Genomic DNA, 20,256 nt, shown 5'->3' with positions numbered 1-20,256 from the left:
TCAACCTCAGTACAAATGTATATATTTTTAATATATAAGGCAACATTTCCTCCCTTTTCCCCCTGCCTGTCCTTCATGAGCAAGCTGTACCCTTCATACCAATATTCCAGCCATGTGTATTGTCCCACCAAATCGCTGTGATGCCAGCTATGTCACAGATGTGTTTATTAACTAGCATTTCTAGTTCTTCCTGCTTATTCCCCATACATCTTGCATTAGTATACAGACACCTAAGATATTGACTTGATTCCCCCCGCCCCCATGTTCTCTCTGGTCTCCTCTCCCTTATCCCGGCTATAACAGCCCATGCCTGACTCCACCCCCCCCATTCCGACCCTTCTCCCAGGTCTCCATCTGTTCGACTTACCTGTGGGCTTTTGTCACCTGCCCCCACCAAACCTAGTCCTCCACACTAGGTTAGCCAGTTTGTATCCAAATACAATAACCATGAACAATAGATCAAGTTGTTACAAATGCAAGAAAACCACACAGAGAAACTGTATTAGTCCAAATAAAATGGCCTACAGATATAAGTCAAGGACAGTGGTGAGATCCTACTTAGTAAACAAGAAACGTGGGAACAAAGTTACCTTTCCGAAGTTTGACCTTATTTCAACCACCAATTAAATCCATTTCCATAAGGAGGCTAAAATATGCCACCCACTTTTACTCATTTTTTGAGCTACTTAAAAAGACTTTTTAAAAAAAAGAGTCATCTTTGCCTGGCTCATCCCCTGCCCTTCCAGCACTGCAGCTCACCGCGACTTATCTAATGGACTTTCTTTCTGATAGGTAGACCAGCTGGCCTTGCCCTTGATTGAGGAACTTTGTTTTCACCTGTGAATGCTAAAAGTCATCACATGATTGTGACACCTAGTCCTCAGTCACCAGTGGGAAGACCTAATTAGCAGCGCTGCAGGGGCAAGTAAGTTCCGGTATTGTATTCCCTTCCCTTCTTGTGTTATTTTCTACCCCACTATTTCTTGCCTCCTATCCTATCTCCCTCTCTTGGCTTTTTATTGAATCCTGAAATCAGCTATACTGCATTCATCCAAACTTGCCTTGTCGAAGGAGAAAGGATCCAACCAGACCAGATGACAGCCCTAACAGACAGTAACTAACCAGGTCCAAGCAGCAGGTGTCATGGACGACTTGCCAGCCAAAGCACCCACTCAAAGCTAACCAGCAGTGACACAAAAACATCAACAAAGGCCATATTTCAACCAGTTTTTCTATCCTCTCTCTCTTCCACCTTGTGTCTACTTGTTTGTTAAGAACAGGATAAGTGCATGCCCTTCACATCAGAAGATAAAAAAATTAACCTTTTCATTGTCATCAAAGAAAGGTTCTTCTGAAAATATGAGACACTGATACTTTGACTCCAAAAGCAGAGACTCTGATAAACTCTAAGTTTGTTTTGCATAATCACGCCACCACAGTTTCAACATAAATGCTTGTTTTAATTTCTTGTTCTTTCTTGTGTTTAATCAACAAACTTTCATTCTGAATGAATGCTTATGGGTATTTTCCAAGTAACCAAGGCCTCTGTTTAAAATTATTTAAACCCAAACCTATCTATTACTGTTTAATGTTGGACAGTGAAACAGTGTATAAAAACCTTAAACTCTTTTAAGTCTTTTAGATCACTATCCGCACAACAGTCTCATGGGAAGAAAATCTAAGGGAAAAAGGAGTTCAGGAGAGCTGACAGTTTCTCAAGGTGACAATATTAAAGGCATAACTGGAAACTATCCCAATGCGAAGAAAAGATAGGAAGAAGAATAAAAGGGCAATATGACTCCATCAGGAGCTCGTTAATGATCTGAAAATCTAAAAGGTATCCTACAAAAGGAGGAAACATGGACTAATTGCAAAGGATGGATACAAAAAAATAGCACAAGCATGTAGGGGCAAAATCAGAAAAACTAAGGCACAAACTGAATTACTCCTAGGAAGGGAAATTAAACAGAAGAAGGAGGGTCTTTAATACAGTGGGACCAATAGAAAGGCGTAGGAAAGTGTTGGTTCTCAACTTAGTGGAGAAGGAGAGCTAATAACTGATATCAAGAAGGCTGAGATATTTAATGCCTATTTTGCTTCTCTCTTCACTAAAAAGTTTAATGGTGATCAATACTCAACACAATTAATATTAAAAACAGGTGGGAAGGAATGCAAACCAAAACAGGGCAAAAACAGGTTAAAGACTATTTAGATAAGTTAGATGTATTCAAGTTGGCCGGACCTGAAAAAAATGTATCTAGGGTAGTTAAGAAACTAACTGACCCAATCTTGGAATGTTAGCAATTATCTTTGAGAACTCATGGAGGACAGCGGAGGTCCAAGAGGACTGGAGACGGAGAAACATATAGTATCTATCTATGATCTAAAGAGGATCAAAGAGGATCTGGAAAATTAAAGACCACTCAGCCTAACTTCAATACTCGGAAAGATACTGGGACAAATTATTAAATAATCAACACCCAGGGAATAAAAGAGTTATAAGGAATAGCCAGGATGAATTTGTCAAAATCAACAAAAGCAAATCTTCCTAAGTTCCTTCTTTGATAAGGTTAATGGCCTAGTAGATAGGGCAGAAACAGGAAATGTGATGCATCTTTATTTTAGTAAGGTATTTGATGTAGTCCCATGTGACATTCTCATAAGGAAACTAGGGAAATGAGATCTAGATGAAATTACTGAAAGACGGACGTACAATCTCTCTGTACCACACATGTACAACACAAATCTGCACAATTGGTTGAAAGACTTTAATTAAAGAGTAATTATGAATGGCTCACTGGCAAACTGCGAGGGGGCCTCTAGTGGGGTCCCGTAGAAATGAGTCCTGGGTCCAGTGCCATTTAATATTTTCACTAATGGCTTGGATAATGGGGTGGAGAGTATACTTATACATTTTTCAGATGACACCAAGCTGGGAGAGGTTACAAATACTTTGGAAGACAGGATTAGAATTCAAATGGACCTTGACAAATTCAGAACATAAAAACGGCCATAGTGGGTCAGACCAAAGGTCCATCTAGCCCAGTATCCTGTCTTCCAAGAGTGGCCAATGCCAGGTGCCCCAGAGGGAATGAACAGAACAGGGAATCATCAAGTGATCCATCCCCTGTCGGTCATTCCCAGTTTCTGGCAAACAGAGGCTAGGGACATCATTCCCGCCCATCCTGACTAAAAGCCATTGATGGACCTATCCTCCATGCATTTATCTAGTCCTTTTTTGAACCCTGTTATAGTCTTGGCCTTCACAACATCTTCTGGCAAAGAGTTCCACAGGTTGACCGTGCGTTGTGCAAAGAAATACTTCCTTTTGTTTGTTTTAAACCTGCTGCCTATTAATTTCATTTGGTGACCCCTAGTTCTTGTGCTACGAGAAGGAGTAAATAACACTTCCTTATTTACTTTCTCCATACCAGTCAGGATTTTATAGACCTCTATCATATCCCTCCTTAGTCACCTCTTTTCCAAGCTGAGAATTCCCAATCTTATTAATCTCTCCTCATACGGAAGCCTAATCATTTTGTTGCCCTTTTCTGAACCTTTTCCAATTCCAATATATCTTTTTTGAGATGGGGTGACCACATCTGCACGCAGTATTCAAGATGTGAGCATACCATGGATTTATATAGAGGCAATATGATATTTTCTGTCTTATTATCTATACCTTTCTTAATGATTCCCAAATTTCAGTTAGCTTTTTTGACTGGCACTGCACATTGAGTGGATGTTTTCAGAGAACTATCCAATGACTCCAAGATCTCTTTCTTGACTCCAAGACCTTTTTCTTGAGTGGTAACAGCTAAATTAGACCCCATCATTTTATATGTATAGTGAGGATTATGTTTTCCGATGTGCATTACTTTACATTTATCAACACTGAATTTCATCTGCCATTTTGTTGCCCATTCACCCAGTTTTGTGAGCTACCTTTGTAGCTCTTCGCAGTCTGCTTTGGACTTAAAATTTTGGCACCTCACTGTTTATCCCTTTTTCCAGTTAATTTATGAATATGTTGAATAGGACTGGTCCTAGTACAGACGCCTGGAGGACACCACTATTTACCACTCTCCATTCTGAAAACTTACCATTTATTCCTACCCTTTGTTTCCTATATTTAACCAGTTACCAATTCATGAGAGGACCTTCCCTCTTATCCCATGACAGCTTACTTTGCTTAAGAGCCTTTGGTGAGGAACCTTGTCAAAGGCTTTCTGAAAATCTAAGTACACTATATCCACTGGATCTCCCTTGTCCACATGCTTGTTGACCCCCTCAAAGAATTCTAATAGATTGACGAGGCACGATTTCCCTTTACAAAAACTATGTTGACTGTTCCCCAACAAATGGTCATCTGTGTGTCTGATAATTCTGTTCTTTAATATAGTCAGGCTTATCAGCCTATAATTGCTGGGATTAGCTCTGGAGCCCTTTTTAAAAATTGGCATCACATTAGCGATCCTTCAGTTAGTAGTTCTTCAATTTCACGTCTGAGTTCCTTCAGAACTCTTGGGTGAATACCATCTGGTCCTGGTGACTTATTACTGTTACATTTATTAAATTGTTCCAAAGCCTTCTCTAATGACACCTCAATCTGTGACAATTACTCAGATTTGTCACCTAAAAAGAATGGCTCAGGTTTGGGAATCTCCCTCACATCCTCAGCCATGAAGACCAATGCAAAGAATTAATTTAGTTTCTCCGCAATGGCCTTATCGTCCTTGTGTGCTCCTTTAGCATCTCAATCGTCCAGTGGCCCCATTGCTTGTTTAGCAGGCTTCCTGCTTCTGATGTACTTAAAAAAAAAATTTTGCTATTACTTTTTGAGTCTTTGGCTAGCTGTTCTCCATATTCTTTTTTGGCCCGCAGAATTATATTTTTACACTTCACTTGCCAGAGTTTATACTCCTTTCTATTTTCCTCATTCCTCATTCCTAGACTTTAACGTCCATTTTTAAAATTATGCCTTTTTGCCTCTCACTGCTTGTTTTACTTTGTTGTTAGCCATAGTGGCACCTTTTTGGTTCTCTTACTATGTTTTTTAATTTGGGGTATACATTTAATTTTAGCCTCTATTATGGTGTCTTTAAAAAGTTTACATGTAGCTTGCAGGGATTTCACTTTTGGCACTGTACCTTTTAATATCTGTTTAACTAACTAATTGGATGATTTTAAGTACAGGCTAGACAAACAGATTGTTTTAGGTCAGTGGTTCTCAATATATTTACCATTGTGGGCCATATACGCAGCTCTCTATGTGTTACGTGGGCCGCATCCACGCAATATAGATACTACATTTATGGCCCTGAGGATATCACATAGGTTGCAGCTGTATGCTGATTGGGGCGGGGTTGAGAACCAATGGTCTAGGTTTATTGGTCCTGCCTCAGTGCAGAGAGCTGGACTTGATAACGTCTCAAGGTTCTTTCCAGCCCTAGATTTCTATGATTCTATAAATCTCTCTCCCTCTCCCCCGCCCCACCACACACACCCCCCTTAAATGAGGAGAACCAAGGGAATAAGAAGTTATCTTCACCTCTGTGCTGTGTCATTGAAGGTCACAGTTCAGGTGAGGGCAGAGTCTGCACCTCCTCCACAATCCAATGTATCGATCGTGCGGAGGGAACCTGGAGAGTGATCATGTTGGGAGTGACGAGATTCTATGTACAATCCAGCCTCTCAGTTCTAACCAACCGGAGAGAAGAGAGCAGTCCCAATTCCCACCTCTCCTCTTCTGCAGACCCTCAAAGAGTGTGACAGAAAAGACAGACTAGCCCAACTTCAATAGTGTCTGCAAAGATCCCTTTCCTCACAGGGCATATCCACTGTCAGAGGATTTCAAGCCGTCCATGCCAAGAAAGATGAGCTGACAGGATCAGAACCAACCAGCTTCACCTGGAGTCACAGACACATTTTCAGTAGAAGCAGCTTCAACCCCAGTGAATCTGGTGAAATAAACAGTTCCCCTCTCCTCTACCTTGAACTCTACACTGCCCTGCCCCAGATCAAAGGTGTACAAATCAAATTCAAGGGGCTGAATCTCTCTAAAAAAGAAAATAAGAACCTAGAGAACAGCCTGATGGGTTCTGAGCTGGGAGAGTGTCCAGTCGCAGAAAGTTACGGAGATGATTGCTGATCATGACCCCCTTTTACTGCCATACATGGCGGGTCTCATTTGTGAGGTCCACGGCTTGTGTTCACAGCTCCACTGACAGTTCTTGGCACACAGCCAGGCATGTGCAGCCCTGACAGCGGGGACCTGTAGAAGCATTATTCAAAAATTATCCTTTATAAGTTCCTGCTCTTATTGCTCAGGACTCCATTAACCTAGAAACGCAGTGAACTTTTCTTTCTTTTAGTATATGTTCCATTACCTTACTAGACATTGATAGTAGGCAAATGAGATGATAACTAGCCGGTTCATGCTCTCCCCCTTTCTTCATGATCAACACCATCTTTGTGTTTTTCTAATCCTTTGGTATCTTCCCAGTTCTCAATGGATGTTTAAAAAATAATTTCTAGTGTTTGGAAAGTTCATTAGCTAATTCCCTTGACTTGCAGGTGCCTGCCATCTGGACCTGCTGGTTTGTGTATGTTCAGTATCCCAAGTATTATCTGACCTACTTCATATCAGCAGCTATACAGTACATACAAAGTCAGCGTTTTCTTCTTAATTAATCAGATGATTTCCTACTTCTTTTCTCAACAGAAAGAGATTTAATAAAGCAGTTCAGTAGCTCAGCCATTCTATAATAATCATGAATGCAATCTCATTCGTCATTCATTATTGTGTTTGCTTTCTTGCCAGTACTTCTGCTTGATATACTTATAGGAAGACTTCAGATTTCCCCGAGGCCCTTCGGCAGCATTAACACTCCTTTTCACAAATGATGCAAGCTCGTATTTGCTTGAACATCTACTTGAAGGTCCATACTCCAGGACGTCCAGCACTGCATCTCCTTTTGCCGGGACACCCCTGCACCCTCTGCTCAGAGCAGGCATTTGACCCACTGTGTGGAGTTAACCCTCTCCCACGAGTAAAGCCTATCAGCTCCTCCATTGCTCTAAAGGACTCCGGCGCCACCCGTCTCTCTCTCAGGGAGAGGATTTCTCAGGGAGAGAACTAGAGGAAGTTCAGCATGGGGCCTGGCTTTATGCAGAGTATTGAGCTCAGCTCTGCAGGGGTTCTCTGTGTAGGGCTGCAGAGATATTGCAAGGAATGGGGATGCCCCAGTGAATCATAGAATATCAGGGTTGGAAGGGACCTCAGGAGGTCATCTAGTCCAACCCCCTGCTCAAAGCAGAACCAATCCCCCGACGGATTTTTTTTGCCCCAGATCCCTAAGTGGCCCCCTCAAGGACTGGACTCACAACCCTGGGTTTAGCAGGCCGATGCTCAAACCACTGAGCTATCCCTCCCCCCAGGACTTGGCACATTCCCTGCGTAAGTGAGGCAAGAGCCCTGGGTGAGTGCAACTAGAATGGAGGCTGCTGCAGCAACAGCAGCCCAGCAATGGTGGCCTGAGGTGGGCAGCATTCCTCTCCCCTGCACCGAGTCCAGCTGCAGGGCTTTAGCATGAGCGATTCCCCGTGGGGACTAACTGCCCCAAGCACACAAGAGAGGATGTGGAATTGAAAAACAGAGTTTTGGAGAGACAGTCCAACTTGCTAAATGCCCGACAGTCTGTTTATACTCTTTGGTACAGCAACCAAAACAGCCAGAGTAAACAGTCCACCAAACATACTAACCGCAAACAGTGACAGTTTTAGGCTGCCACACAGACTGACACAGTCAACCCTTCCCCTATCCCCATGGACAGCACAAACACCCCCACAGCAACCACCCACACAAGTCCCAGCACCCAAAACCCACAGGGAGTGCCAGACCCCCGTTACAGTAGCTCCATTGGTTTCCCTAGGCAGCACTGGGAAATGAGAACCACGGAAATATCGCAGGACCTAAAGTGAGATAAGAGGGGAAAATAGGGTGAAAGGCCAAACTCACCAACGTCAGACTCTTTGTGGGTTTTGATGATTTCAGCCAGTTCAAAATTTCCTGCAATGATGGCCACCTGAAAAGAGAGGAAGGGAGGAGTGAATGATTCTGAGCTGCACTATTCCCCAGGAAAGACCAGGCCTGCTAGCACAGAGGAAACTGCTATACCACATGGGCTAGCAACAGCCATTTGCTATGGCGCACTGCCACAACCAGCACTCCTCCTGGCTTGGCCCAAAAGTAGTGTACACAGCTAGCACCTTTGAGGTAGCATCCTGGTGCCAACAGCGACCCACATTCCTCCTGCAATGACTCCTACACTCAGAAGGTGGCAGAGAACGCAGAGCTCAGAGGAGGTTGAGTGGTGATGCTTCTACTACTAGCTGGGGATTAAATTCGGGGCTTGTAGTTGCTGCTGAAAAATTCTCACGCCTGGAGCTTGTTAGGAAAACATTTACTCTCGGTTATTTACCAGTAACTGAACTCTCTGCAGGACTTGCCTTGGCAAAGCCACAGACCTGTGTTATACTTGTTCCAAGCTGTGCAGACCCTGGAACCGTTTCAAAGCAGGTAGCTGTTGGGGGCAGCCTGCTCCAGACAATGGCCATAACACTCTAAACCAAGATTAAATAAAGCTCTGCCCATTAACCAGCTTGTAGTATGGCAAAGATTCTCATAATACTCAAAGGAGCAAGGAAAGAAGAGAGGTTGAATGTCGATCTGAACAGGAAACCCATGCAGAGAATTCTAGTGACTACTTAGGATCCCTTTTTCTCCTTCAAGGAATTGCTGCTACTCATCCTCACTCCTGGGAAACTAGACACCACTAGCAATCCTCAGGAGGGCTAATATGTGATTAAGTAGACAGCAAGTGAAGGACTAGTCTCCAGAAATGAGCATCCAATTGAGACCGTAGAGGAAAAGTATGAATTGAACTTTATGTAGAGCCGTCTTACACATTCAGACTATTAAAGCATTATAAAGACAAGCTGCCAGAGTTGGTACTGCCCTAGCACAGTGAGTCCTAACATCTGGTACCTGCAACCCTTTCTGGCTGTAATAAGTCTGAACATAAAATGTCATCTGTTTAAATAGCCTTTGGGCCAAAAATCTCTTGCTCGTTAGACTTATCTCCACATGCAACAACCCACTAGGATGATTTGCAATAGGCTTAATTCTGCCCATGGGAGTAATTTACAGCCCCCTTTACACAGAGTCAGAGAGCGTAAGGCCAGAGGGACCGCCAGATCATCCAGTCTGATCTCCTGTACATCACAGGCCACCAACCCCACCCAGCTTCTGCACACTAAACCCTACAGCCAAAATCAGACCAAAGCATCACAGCCCTCAGGAGACGAGACTGTGCCGTGCCACAGGGAGAGAACAGGAGGGACTGCAGGGCACCAGTGCCTGAGGCCACTGTAATGGCAGGGAAATGATTAAGTGACATATACGCAGATAACCTGGCAGTGACCCACACCCACATGTGTAGAGGATGGGGAAAAAGCTCCAAGATCACCACCAGTCTGACTTGGGAGACAATTCCTTCCCAACCCCACATATGACAATCAGTGAGACTCTGAGCATGTGGGCAAGAGCCAGCCAGCCACACACCTGAGAAAGAGAATGCTCAGTGCCATCTGAGAGCACTAGACCACTCAGTCCAGTATCCCATCTCCACACGGGGCCATTCCTGATGCTTCAGAGGAAGGAGACAGAAACCACCAGGATGCATTGGCCAGAGGATCCCTTCATGACCCCTGCAGTGAACAATCTCAGCCCTGAAGCACGAGATTGTTAGGAATGTAAGGCATAAGCTGAAAGTGAGCCCCAGAACCACTGAGCCTTGACCCCTACTATCACCAACAGTCCTGTCATACAGTCATACTCTTGCATTCGTCCTGCTCTCTCTTAAAACTAATTAAGTTGTTTGCCCCCACAACTCATACTGGAAGGCTGCCCCAGAACCTCGCTCCTCTGATGGTTAGAAACCTGCTTCTAATTTCCAGCCTGAGTTTGTTCATGGCCAGGTTTGTTTGGGGTTTGTTCCAGCGTGAGTTTGTTCGGGGAGGGGAGAAGTGGGGCCGGGAAGAGGCACAGTGAGCAGGGCCTCGGAGAGGGAGCAGAGTAGGTGCAGGGCCTCGCGGTAGAGAGGGGGTGGAACACCCCCAGGGAAAAAGAAAAGTTAGTACCTATGGTTGTGCCAACACTGCCCTTCAGCTTCAATAGCTCATCACCCTCCCTGGTGTTTACCCCCCGTTTATCGAGACCAATCAGATTCACACCTCTCCCCCCCCCAGTTTTCTGTTTGCCAGGCTAAACAAGCCAACCTCCTCCACTCTTCTCTCTTAAGACAGGCCCTCCATTCCCCTGATCATCCTAGTAGCTCTTCTCTGCACCTGGTCCAGTTTAAATTAATCTTTCTTGAACATGGGCGCCCAGGATTGTACACAGTATTCCATATGAGGTTTTACCAGTGTCTTGTATGATGGCATTACACTCTCTCTCTCTCTCCTGGAGATGCCTCACCTGATACACCCTAGGATCGCATTTGCCTTTTTTCGCAGCTTCATCACATTGGTGGCTCAGAGTCATCCACTGATCGACCTCCACACCCAGGTTTCTCTCCTTTTCTGTCACTTCCAACTGAAGGGCTCCCAACTTGTAGCAGAAATTCTTATTAGACCCAAGTGCATGACTTTGAATTTTGTACTACTGAATTTCATCCCATTTCTGTCATTCCAGGTCTTCAAAGTCACCCAGATCCCCCTGTAACGTTCTGATCCTCCTGTGTATTGATGGTGCCTCCCAACTTCGTATCATCAGCAAATATCAGCACACTCCTACTGTTTGTGTTTAGGTCATTCATAAAAATATTGAATAAGATTGGTTCCAAGACCAACTAGAAGAACTCCACTAGTAACCTTTCTCCAGTCCAACAGTTCATCTTTTAGCACAACCCCTTGCTATCTCCCTTTAGCCAGTCCCTTATCCACTGTACAATTCTTGTACTGATCCCCATCTTCTCTAATTTAACTAATAATTTCCTGTGTGGTACTAGGCTAAATGCTTTACTGAAGTCCAAGTATATTAGATCTGCATTTCCCTCATCTAAAAAAACAGTTATATAGTCTGTCCTAAGTCGCTTCAGAACCAACATTGGCAGGATAACTGTTTGCTGCAGATGAAAGTTTGACAGCGCTCTGAGCAAGAATTTAGGTCATAACAATTTTATCCTTGTAATCACTTGTAATGGGCACACGAACCACGAGATGCTGAATCACTCTCACAGTTCAGGCGCATGTTATTGCCACCAGAAATGCTATCTTCAGAGATAGGTGATAAAAAAGCAAAGTCTGTGAAAAGTTTAAAGGATGAAACCCATGAGCCAAGTCAGAATTATGTTCAAATCCCAAGCAAATGATGCCCCGACAGACTGTTGGGTACACACACAAAGGCTATTTACCAGTAACTATAGTTCTTTCTGGGTGGTTGTCGTTGCATATACCCTCCTGGGAAAGGTACCCCCTGCTACACAAGATGCTGGAACTTTCTGGGAATGTGTGACTAGGGGGACTGCACAAATGCTGTTGTGTGGCAATGAACATTAAGTGCCCAAGAAAGGTGCAGCCTCAATTCCCTCAGTTCCTTCACAGGAACACCAGAGTCCACAGATACAGAAAACCTTTAAGGAATAGGGGAAGATAGGCAAGGAGTTTAAATATGCAAAGGCAGCTTCTTTGAAGAACAAGAGACAGGTGTTTAATTAGCAATAAGGGATGCTGCAAACAGGCAGAGGTGTTAGAAACAGAGCTTTATGATGAGGCTCTGCTGTTGGTCCCCGCTCACCAGTCCCAGATCTGTATTTCTGCACCTCTGGGCCTGCACCAATCTTGTTCTCTTCTGAAACCTGATCCCCCACACCAGCCTCCAGCCTTGCCTCCCTGCATGAGATCAGCTCTCGGATACAGAGCCTGGCTCAAGCTGACCCCAGGAACGACCCAAGTGATGCTGATCAGAAAAGGAAATGCTCTGAAGAGCTGGCCAAGCCACGGCTCCACCTTTCATTGACATTGCACAGCCCCCATTCATCAGAGTGTTGCAAAGCCTCAGAGTCCTGTTTGACTCCTCACTCAGCTTGGATGACCAGTGACTAAAAATGCTTCTTCCACCTGCAGCTCATGAAGAAACTTCGTCCCTCCCTCCTGAATGAGGGCCTGGCTACAGTACAATATGCATTTGTCACCCACCGGCTGGATTACTGTAATACCCTGCCTCCTCCATGGCCTAGACCACCAGGAGCACATCCAGCCTGTGCTCAAGTCCCTCCATTGACTCCTGGTCAGCTTCTGAGGCCGGTTTAAGGCTTTGGTCCTAATTTTCAAAGCAATTAATGGCTCAGGCCCTGTTACATCAAAGACTGAATTCAATCACAAAGCCTAGACAAAGCACCTGAGAGCTGGGGATAAAGCGTTCTCGGTCGAAAGGCTAGGGATGTGTCGCAATCTGTCAGAAGAGATCAGATGAATCTAGAGTCCTACCCCTGATGATGACTACGGCTTTGACCCCTGGTTTGACTCCTGACTCTGGCTCTGACCCCGGCTCTGGTTCCTAGATTCTGACTCTCTAACCCTGAGGCCTGACCCACTCATGCCCTAGTCCCTACAGAAAGGTACTAGGGAGAACACTTTCAAATTTTCTCCTTAATACAGTCACCCTGAAGGGACACAGAGCCACGCTTTGGTATATAAGGGCAGTCAGCAGCGAACCAGCTGAGTGGCGAACAGCAGAGGCTAACAGCAGGAGTTTGCCTGGGAGTTCGCGTGGGGAGAGCGCACTGAGGCTTTCATCTGCAGGTTTCTCCGAGTAGTTCCTGCAACAGTTGAGGAAGCTCGTAAGAGGACAGTGATATGGAAGGTGAGCGATCAGCTGTTGTAACCTGCACAGGTTGTGCCATGTTTGTCTTTCTTCCACAGGACAGAAGCGACTTTGTCTGTACAAAGTGCAAGCTGGTCTCCATATTGGAGGAGAAGGTTCGAGGGCTGGAGAAACAAGTATCGACTCTGCGTTGCATAAGGGAAAATGAAGATTTCCTGGACAGACGTCAGGAGATGCTTCTACGGCCACAATGTTCTGAAGATTCAGAGCAGGCGCAGCAGGGACAGAAGGATTGTGAGGAGGTTTGGCAGCATGTGACCTCCAGAAGAAGAAAGAGGAGCGTCCATGCACCAGCAATGGAGATACAGGTGAGCAATCGTTTCCATGTTCTCTCTACAGGTGCTAATGCGGAGAGTGGACTAGATGGCCCATCTGAGGGAAGGGAGCAGAAGGAGACTCCACCGATTGGAAGGCAAAAGATGCACTGTCCTAGGGATGCGGGTTCCACGACCACCACTCCCAAGAGGAGGAGGAGGGTGGTGGTGGTCGGGGACTCCCTCCTCAGGGGGACTGAGTCATCTATCTGCCGCCCTGACCGGGAAAACCGAGAGGTCTGCTGCTTGCCAGGAGCTAGGATACACGATGTGACGGAGAGACTGCCGAGACTCATCAAGCCCTCAGATCGCTACCCCTTCCTGCTTCTCCACGTGGGCACCAATGATACTGCCAAGAATGACCTTGAGCGGATCACTGCAGACTACGTGGCTCTGGGAAGAAGGATAAAGGAGTTTGAGGCGCAAGTGGTGTTCTCGTCCATCCTCCCTGTGCAAGGAAAAGGCCGGGGTAGAGACCGTCGAATCGTGGAAGTCAACGAATGGCTACGCAGGTGGTGTCGGAGAGAAGGCTTTGGATTCTTCGACCATGGGATGGTGTTCCAAGAAGAAGGAGTGCTAGGCAGAGACGGGCTCCACCTAACGAAGAGAGGGAAGAGCATCTTCGCCAGCAGGCTGGCTAACCTAGTGAGGAGGGCTTTAAACTAGGTTCACCGGGGGAAGGAGACCAAAGCCCTGAGGTAAGTGGGGAAATGGGATCCTGGGAGGAAGCACAAGCAGGAGAGCGCAAGAGGGGAGGACTCCTGTCTCATGCTGAGAAAGAGGGACGATCATTGAGTTATCTTAAGTGCCTATACACAAATGCAAGAAGCCTGGGAAACAAGCAGGGAGAACTGGAAGTCCTGGCACAGTCAGGGAACTATGATGTGATTGGAATAACAGAGACTTGGTGGGATAACTCACATGACTGGAGTACTGTCATGGATGGATATAAACTGTTCAGGAAGGACAGGCAGGGCAGAAAAGGTGGGGGAGTTGCATTGTATGTAAGAGAGGAGTATGACTGCTCAGAGCTCCGGTATGATACTGCAGAAAAACCTGAGTGTCTCTGGATAAAGTTGAGAAGTGGGAGCAACAAGGGTGATGTCGTGGTTGGAGTCTGCTATAGACCACCAGACCAGGGGGATGAGGTGGACGAGGCTTTCTTCTGGCAACTAGCAGAAGTTGCTAGATCGCAGGCCCTGGTTCTCATGGGAGACTTTAATCACCCTGATATCTGCTGGGAGAGCAATACAGCGGTGCACAGGCAATCCAGGAAATTTTTGGAAAGCGTAGGGGACAATTTCCTGGTGCAAGTGCTGGAGGAACCAACTAGGGGCAAAGCTTTTCTTGACCTGCTGCTCACAAACAGGGAAGAACTAGTAGGGGAAGCAAAAGTGGATGGGAACCTGGGAGGCAGTGACCATGAGATGGTCGAGTTCAGGATCCTGACACAAGGAAGAAAGGAGAGCAGCAGAATATGGACCCTGGACTTCAGAAAAGCAGACTTTGACTCCCTCAGGGAACAGATGGGCAGGATCCCCTGGGAGAATAACATGAAGGGCAAAGGGGTCCAGGAGAGCTGGCTGTATTTTAAAGAATCCTTATTGAGGTTGCAGGAACAAACCATCCCGATGTGTAGAAAGAATAGTAAATATGGCAGGCGACCAGCTTGGCTAAACAGTGAAATCCTTGCTGATCTTAAACGCAAAAAAGAGGCTTATAAGAAGTGGAAGATTGGACAAATGACCAGGGAGGAGTATAAAAATATTGCTCAGGCGTGCAGGAGTGAAATCAGGAAGGCCAAATCACACTTGGAGTTGCAGTTAGCAAGAGATGTTAAGAGTAACAAGAAGGGTTTCTTCAGGTATGTTAGCAACAAGAAGAAAATCAAGGAAAGTGTGGGCCCCTTACTGAATGAGGGAGGCAACCTAGTGACCGAGGATGTGGAAAAAGCTAATGTACTCAATGATTTTTTTGCCTCTGTCTTCACGCACAAGGTCAGCTCCCAGATTGCTGCACTGGGCAGTACAGCATGGGGAGAAGGTGACCAGCCCTCTGTGGAGAAAGAAGTGGTTCGGGACTATTTAGAAAAACTGGACGTGCACAAGTCCATGGGGCCGGATGCGCTGCATCCGAGGGTGCTAAAGGAGTTGGCGGGTGAGATTGCAGAGCCATTAGCCATTATTTTTGAAAACTCATGGCGATCGGGGGGAGGTCCCAGATGACTGGAAAAAGGCTAATGTAGTGCCCATCTTTAAAAAAGGGAAGAAGGAGGATCCGGGGAACTACAGGCCAGTCAGCCTCACCTCAGTCCCTGGAAAAATTATGGAGCAGGTCCTCAAGGAATCAATTATGAAACATTTAGAGGAAAGGAAAGTGATCAGGAACAGTCAGCATGGATTCACGAAGGGGAAGTCGTGCCTGACTAACCTAATTGCCTTCTATGATGAGATAACTGGCTCTGTGGATGAGGGGAAAGCAGTGGATGTGTTATTTCTTGACTTTAGCAAAGCTTTTGATACTGTCTCCCACAGTATTCTTGCCACCAAGTTAAAGAAGTATGGGCTGGATGAATGGACTGTAAGGTGGATAGAAAGCTGGCTAGATCGTCGGGCTCAACGGGTAGTGATCAATGGCTCCATGTCTAGTTGGCCGGTTTCAAGTGGAGTGCCCCAAGGGTCGGTCCTGGGGCCGGTTTTGTTTAATATCTTTATTAATGATCTGGAGGATGGTGTGGACTGCACTCTCAGCAAGTTTGCAGATGACACTAAACTAGGAGGCGTGGTAGATACACTAGAGGGTAGGGATCGGATACAGAGGGACCTAGACAAATTAGAGGATTGGGCAGAAAAAAACCTGATGAGGTTCAACAAGGACAAGTGCAGAGTCCTGCACTTAGGACGGAAGAATCCCATGCACTGCTACAGACTAGGGACCGAATGGCTAGGTAGCAGTTCTGCTGAAAAGGACCTAGGGGTCACAGTGGACGAGAAGCTGGATATGAGTCAACAGTGTGCTCTTGTTGCCAAGAAGGCTAACGGCATTTTGGGCTGTATAAGTAGGGGCATTGCCAGCAGATCGAGGAACGTGATCGTTCCCCTTTATTCGACATTGGTGAGGCCTCATCTGGAATACTGTGTCCAGTTTTGGGCCCCACACTACAAGAAGGATGTGGAAAAATTGGAAAGAGTCCAGCGGAGGGCAACAAAAATGATTAGGGGTCTGGAGCATATGACTTATGAGGAGAGGCTGAGAGAACTGGGATTGTTTAGTCTCCAGAAGAGAAGAATGAGGGGGGATTTGATAGCAGCCTTCAACTACCTGAAGGGGGGTTCCAAAGAGGATGGAGCTCGGCTGTTCTCAGTGGTGGCAGATGACAGAACAAGGAGCAATGGTCTCAAGTTGCGGTGGGGGAAGTCCAGGTTGGATATCAGGAAAAACTATTTCACTAGGAGGGTGGTGAAACCCTGGAATGCGTTACCTAGGGAGGTGGTGGAGTCTCCTTCCTTGGAGGTTTTTAAGGCCCGGCTTGACAAAGCCCTGGCTGGGATGATTTAGCTGGGAATTGGTCCTGCTTTGAGCAGGGGGTTGGACTAGATGACCTCTTGAGGTCCCTTCCAACTCTGATATTCTATGATTCTATGATTCTATGATTTGGACACCCTGGTTTAAAGATGCCAGTGAAACCTGACAGAGTTCTCCTGAGCAGTCCAAATTCTCATCCATTAAGGTGCCAAGATCCAACTCACTGGGAGAAGGGACCTTAGATTTCAGTGCAGAGTGAGCTGCTTCTTCCAAGATGAATCTGGGGACACTGGTGATATCCAAAGTAACTTATTTGCAAAAGAAATCTGAACACCAGTGTCTGCCCAAGCTAGGGCCACCACAATTAAATGAACCATCTCTTGCTTCACTTTTGGAAGCACTGAAGGGAGCAAAAGAAATAAGGGAGAAGCAAAGAGGAGACCGCAGGGCAAACAGAGCACAAAGGCATCTGAATGGGCTCCTCAAGCCTGGCTCACTTCTTCATAAAACAAGAGGAAAATCTGATTCACCACTGACTCCTTCCGACACCGCTCATGTTGATGGAAATATCTGCAAATCAGGTTGTCCGTTAAAGGGTTTTCCTGCCCTGCCACAGAACAGCTTACAGGGTTATTGGATTTCAGATGCATTATTCCCTCTGTCTCTTTTCCACTTGGTGATTCCGTATTGCCTGTAAGAATCTCTGCCATTTTTCCTTTCTCAGCAAAGACATCGTTTAAGAGACCAGGTTCTATGAGCTCCCCAGCCAGGATTGGAGGAATCTCTTCCAAATACCAGTGCTGGGTGGAAAAAAGGAAACAGTTGGAGCCCGTTCTGAGGGACAGGCCCCGATAGCAGAGATTAACAGACAGGCAGAGGAACACACACAATTCTCCTAAGCTTGACCCAACTTGCTGTATAGAGCCATTTTAGCTAAGCACGGCAAGGTCACCTTTTTAAACTGACAAAGAAGGAGGCTGCCATGCTAGAGGTTATAAGCCTGAAATTCAGAGGCAGGATGTGACTGAATTTCAGGTGGGTAATGACTGGCTTGGTAACTTTCTACATTTCCAGACAATACTTTCAGAGCAGGCAAATGGAAAGTGCTCTGCAGCACAGACTCCAGGGAGTCTCTCTGTAAGCTCCAAGAAAGATATTCATAAACTTATGCTGAGCTTTAGCTTCCTCCACAAGAGAAGGGGTCTTCAAAAACCTGGCTCAGCCCTTCACATATTGAACTCGCATGTCACCCAAGAGACCTTGCTGACAAAGATGAGCAGACAACATTCCTGGATGCTTGGTGAAGATAAGGGAAGCAGCTGAGAGGAGGTACTATCCCAGTATTCAATTTGCAGAGCTTTATTGAGATATGTAAGGATAGATCCCAAAGGTACAGTGCTCAACCTAGTCCTGGCAAAGAAGGGAGAGGATGATGGCACTTAGCGTTAACATGCAACGCTTCCTTGAGAAAAGAAAACTGGGAGAATACAAACCAATTCCACTGAATGTGACTGCAATACCTGGTGTATTGCTTTCAGATGGATCTCACCCAACCAGTGTCTTATGAGAAAGGGCATGGGGGTAGGCATAGCAGAAGGGAGAGTTCCTCAGCATCTGTGGATTCAAGTCATCCTTTGGTAGGGGCTGTAAAGGCATTCCAAGAGCTAAGCCTTCATATTTCTCATGCCCTTGATATTCCTGTATGTTCTACACAGTGCAAAAGGGTAGCATTTTATAGAATTGCACCATGACCTATTTTCTGGAATCCAAAATGACAGATTTTACAGCCATATTGCAAAGAGGACCAAATCCAGTGAGACATGCCCTTTGAGCAGCCTTTGATGTCTCTGTTACTGCAGTGAGATCAATAACGTCTGCAGTGACTTTAAGAAAGGATTCCTAGCACAGGACAGCTGGCTTATTTCATGAGATTTGGAATAGGGTGCTTGATCTTCTCTGTGAAGCTCCTAATTCTTTCTTCCAATCTAACCACCGTTTTCCCTCCCACTGGGGACTGCACATTCTTTCCCCTCCCACTGGCCTGTAGGATCACTGTGATGTATTGGCTCCCAAGCCCCAAAAGGAGCTGTCCCTTGCACTTCCAATCAATGAAACAAGGACATTTGGGCAAGGGGGTCTGTATCTAATGCCAGAAACAGAAGGCTCAGATCCATGCCTGAGGCCAAGCCCCCTAAAGGCTAACTGCTTTCACACAATACGGGGGCCCAGGCACCCAGACCTCAGGACAATCCAAAGGTGAGGATGCGCCCATGCAACCCTAGGAAGGGGCCAAGAACAGAAGGAGCCATTCAAATGTAGCTATGCGGCAGGGAGAGGCCAGCAGCTCTGGGATTTAAGCCAGATTCAGTGGAGGCGGGAATGGCACGAGCCACTCCACACACAGCTTTGCTAGAGTATGGGACACCCAACCTGCGGGATCCTCTACTATTCAAACCCAAACCTTAAAAGAGAACTGGATAAATTAATGGAGGTTAAGTCCATTAATGGCTATTAGCCAGGACGGGTAAGGAATGGTGTCCCTAGCCTCTGTCTGTCAGAGGATGGAGATGGATGGCAGGAGAGAGATCACTTGATCATTGCCTGTTGGTCCACTCCCTCTGGGGCACCTGGCGTTGGCCACTGTCGGCAGACAGGATACTGGGCTGGATGGACCTTTGGTCTGACCCGGTACAGCCTTTCTTACGTTCTTAAGCACTCCTTGAGCTTTGCCAATGCACAGCTTCAGGACCCTCAGACACCTTTTACTCCAGCTTGGTTCTGCTGCTGCCGCCCACTCTGCTATTCCAACCCTTCCCCATGCACACCCAGCTCAGCCAATGCACCCCATTCCTGACCCTGTGAGGAGGGGCACAGACCCCAGGGCTGGAATAACACAGAGCGCTGCAGCTCAGGGTTGCACTGTGTCTGTGAGGATGTTTACCTGCAAGTGAAGGCATGCTGTTTGAAGCTGATGCTACCCCTGTGTATGAGGTACCTCTCCCCACCACTGAGGCAGGGCACAGACCCTGGGGGACTGACTGGAGACACACCTTTCCTTGAATCCCCTCTTCTGCCTATTTCCTGTCCCCAAAACGTGGCTCCCATTCAGCAAGGATGCGGTGGTCGGGCTGCCACTGCAGTTTGCTGCCTATTTGCAATGTACATTAATCATCACAGTTTCACCTGTGCGCAGACCATTCTGTAACAGGAACGAGCAGATCCCTCAGCCTCTGCTGCTCTCCCCATGGGAGATATGCTGACACAGGCCTGGGATAAAAATAGCCCAGGATTTATCACTAGTACTGTAATGTCCTGCCAAAGCGTAACGCACTAAGAGACCATCTGCAAACTATGGATCTCACTTCCTATTAGCAGAAGCAGCACAGCAGCTTTTTACTGAATGGTCCCAAATATCAAACCAGAAAACTCTAGTCTACAGAAAGAAATAATGACAGACCCGGGCCCCCA

At 46.2% G+C, this 20,256-nt stretch overlaps 1 protein-coding gene across 15 annotated transcripts in view; it reads right to left on the bottom strand.

Annotated features, from left to right (window-relative positions):
* Window positions 1-20,256, bottom strand: part of SHANK3 (SH3 and multiple ankyrin repeat domains 3) — a 703,681-nt gene that overhangs the window by 427,173 nt on the left and 256,252 nt on the right. For all 15 annotated transcript variants that reach the window (XR_010600169.1, XM_065589968.1, XM_065590128.1 and 12 more), the window contains one exon: window positions 8,021-8,087. Coding sequence is in view for 14 of the 15 variants with exons in the window: in XM_065589968.1 (XP_065446040.1) it covers window positions 8,021-8,087 (67 nt within the window). In the remaining variant the exon portion in view is untranslated. The remainder of the gene's footprint in view (window positions 1-8,020; window positions 8,088-20,256) is intronic.

The sequence above is a fragment of the Chrysemys picta genome, chromosome 1 (genome assembly GCF_011386835.1).
Source record: "Chrysemys picta bellii isolate R12L10 chromosome 1, ASM1138683v2, whole genome shotgun sequence".
NCBI classification, from domain to species: domain Eukaryota; kingdom Metazoa; phylum Chordata; order Testudines; family Emydidae; genus Chrysemys; species Chrysemys picta.
Note: the sequence above shows the minus strand (reverse complement) of the source record. Positions and strands in the feature narration are given on the sequence as shown.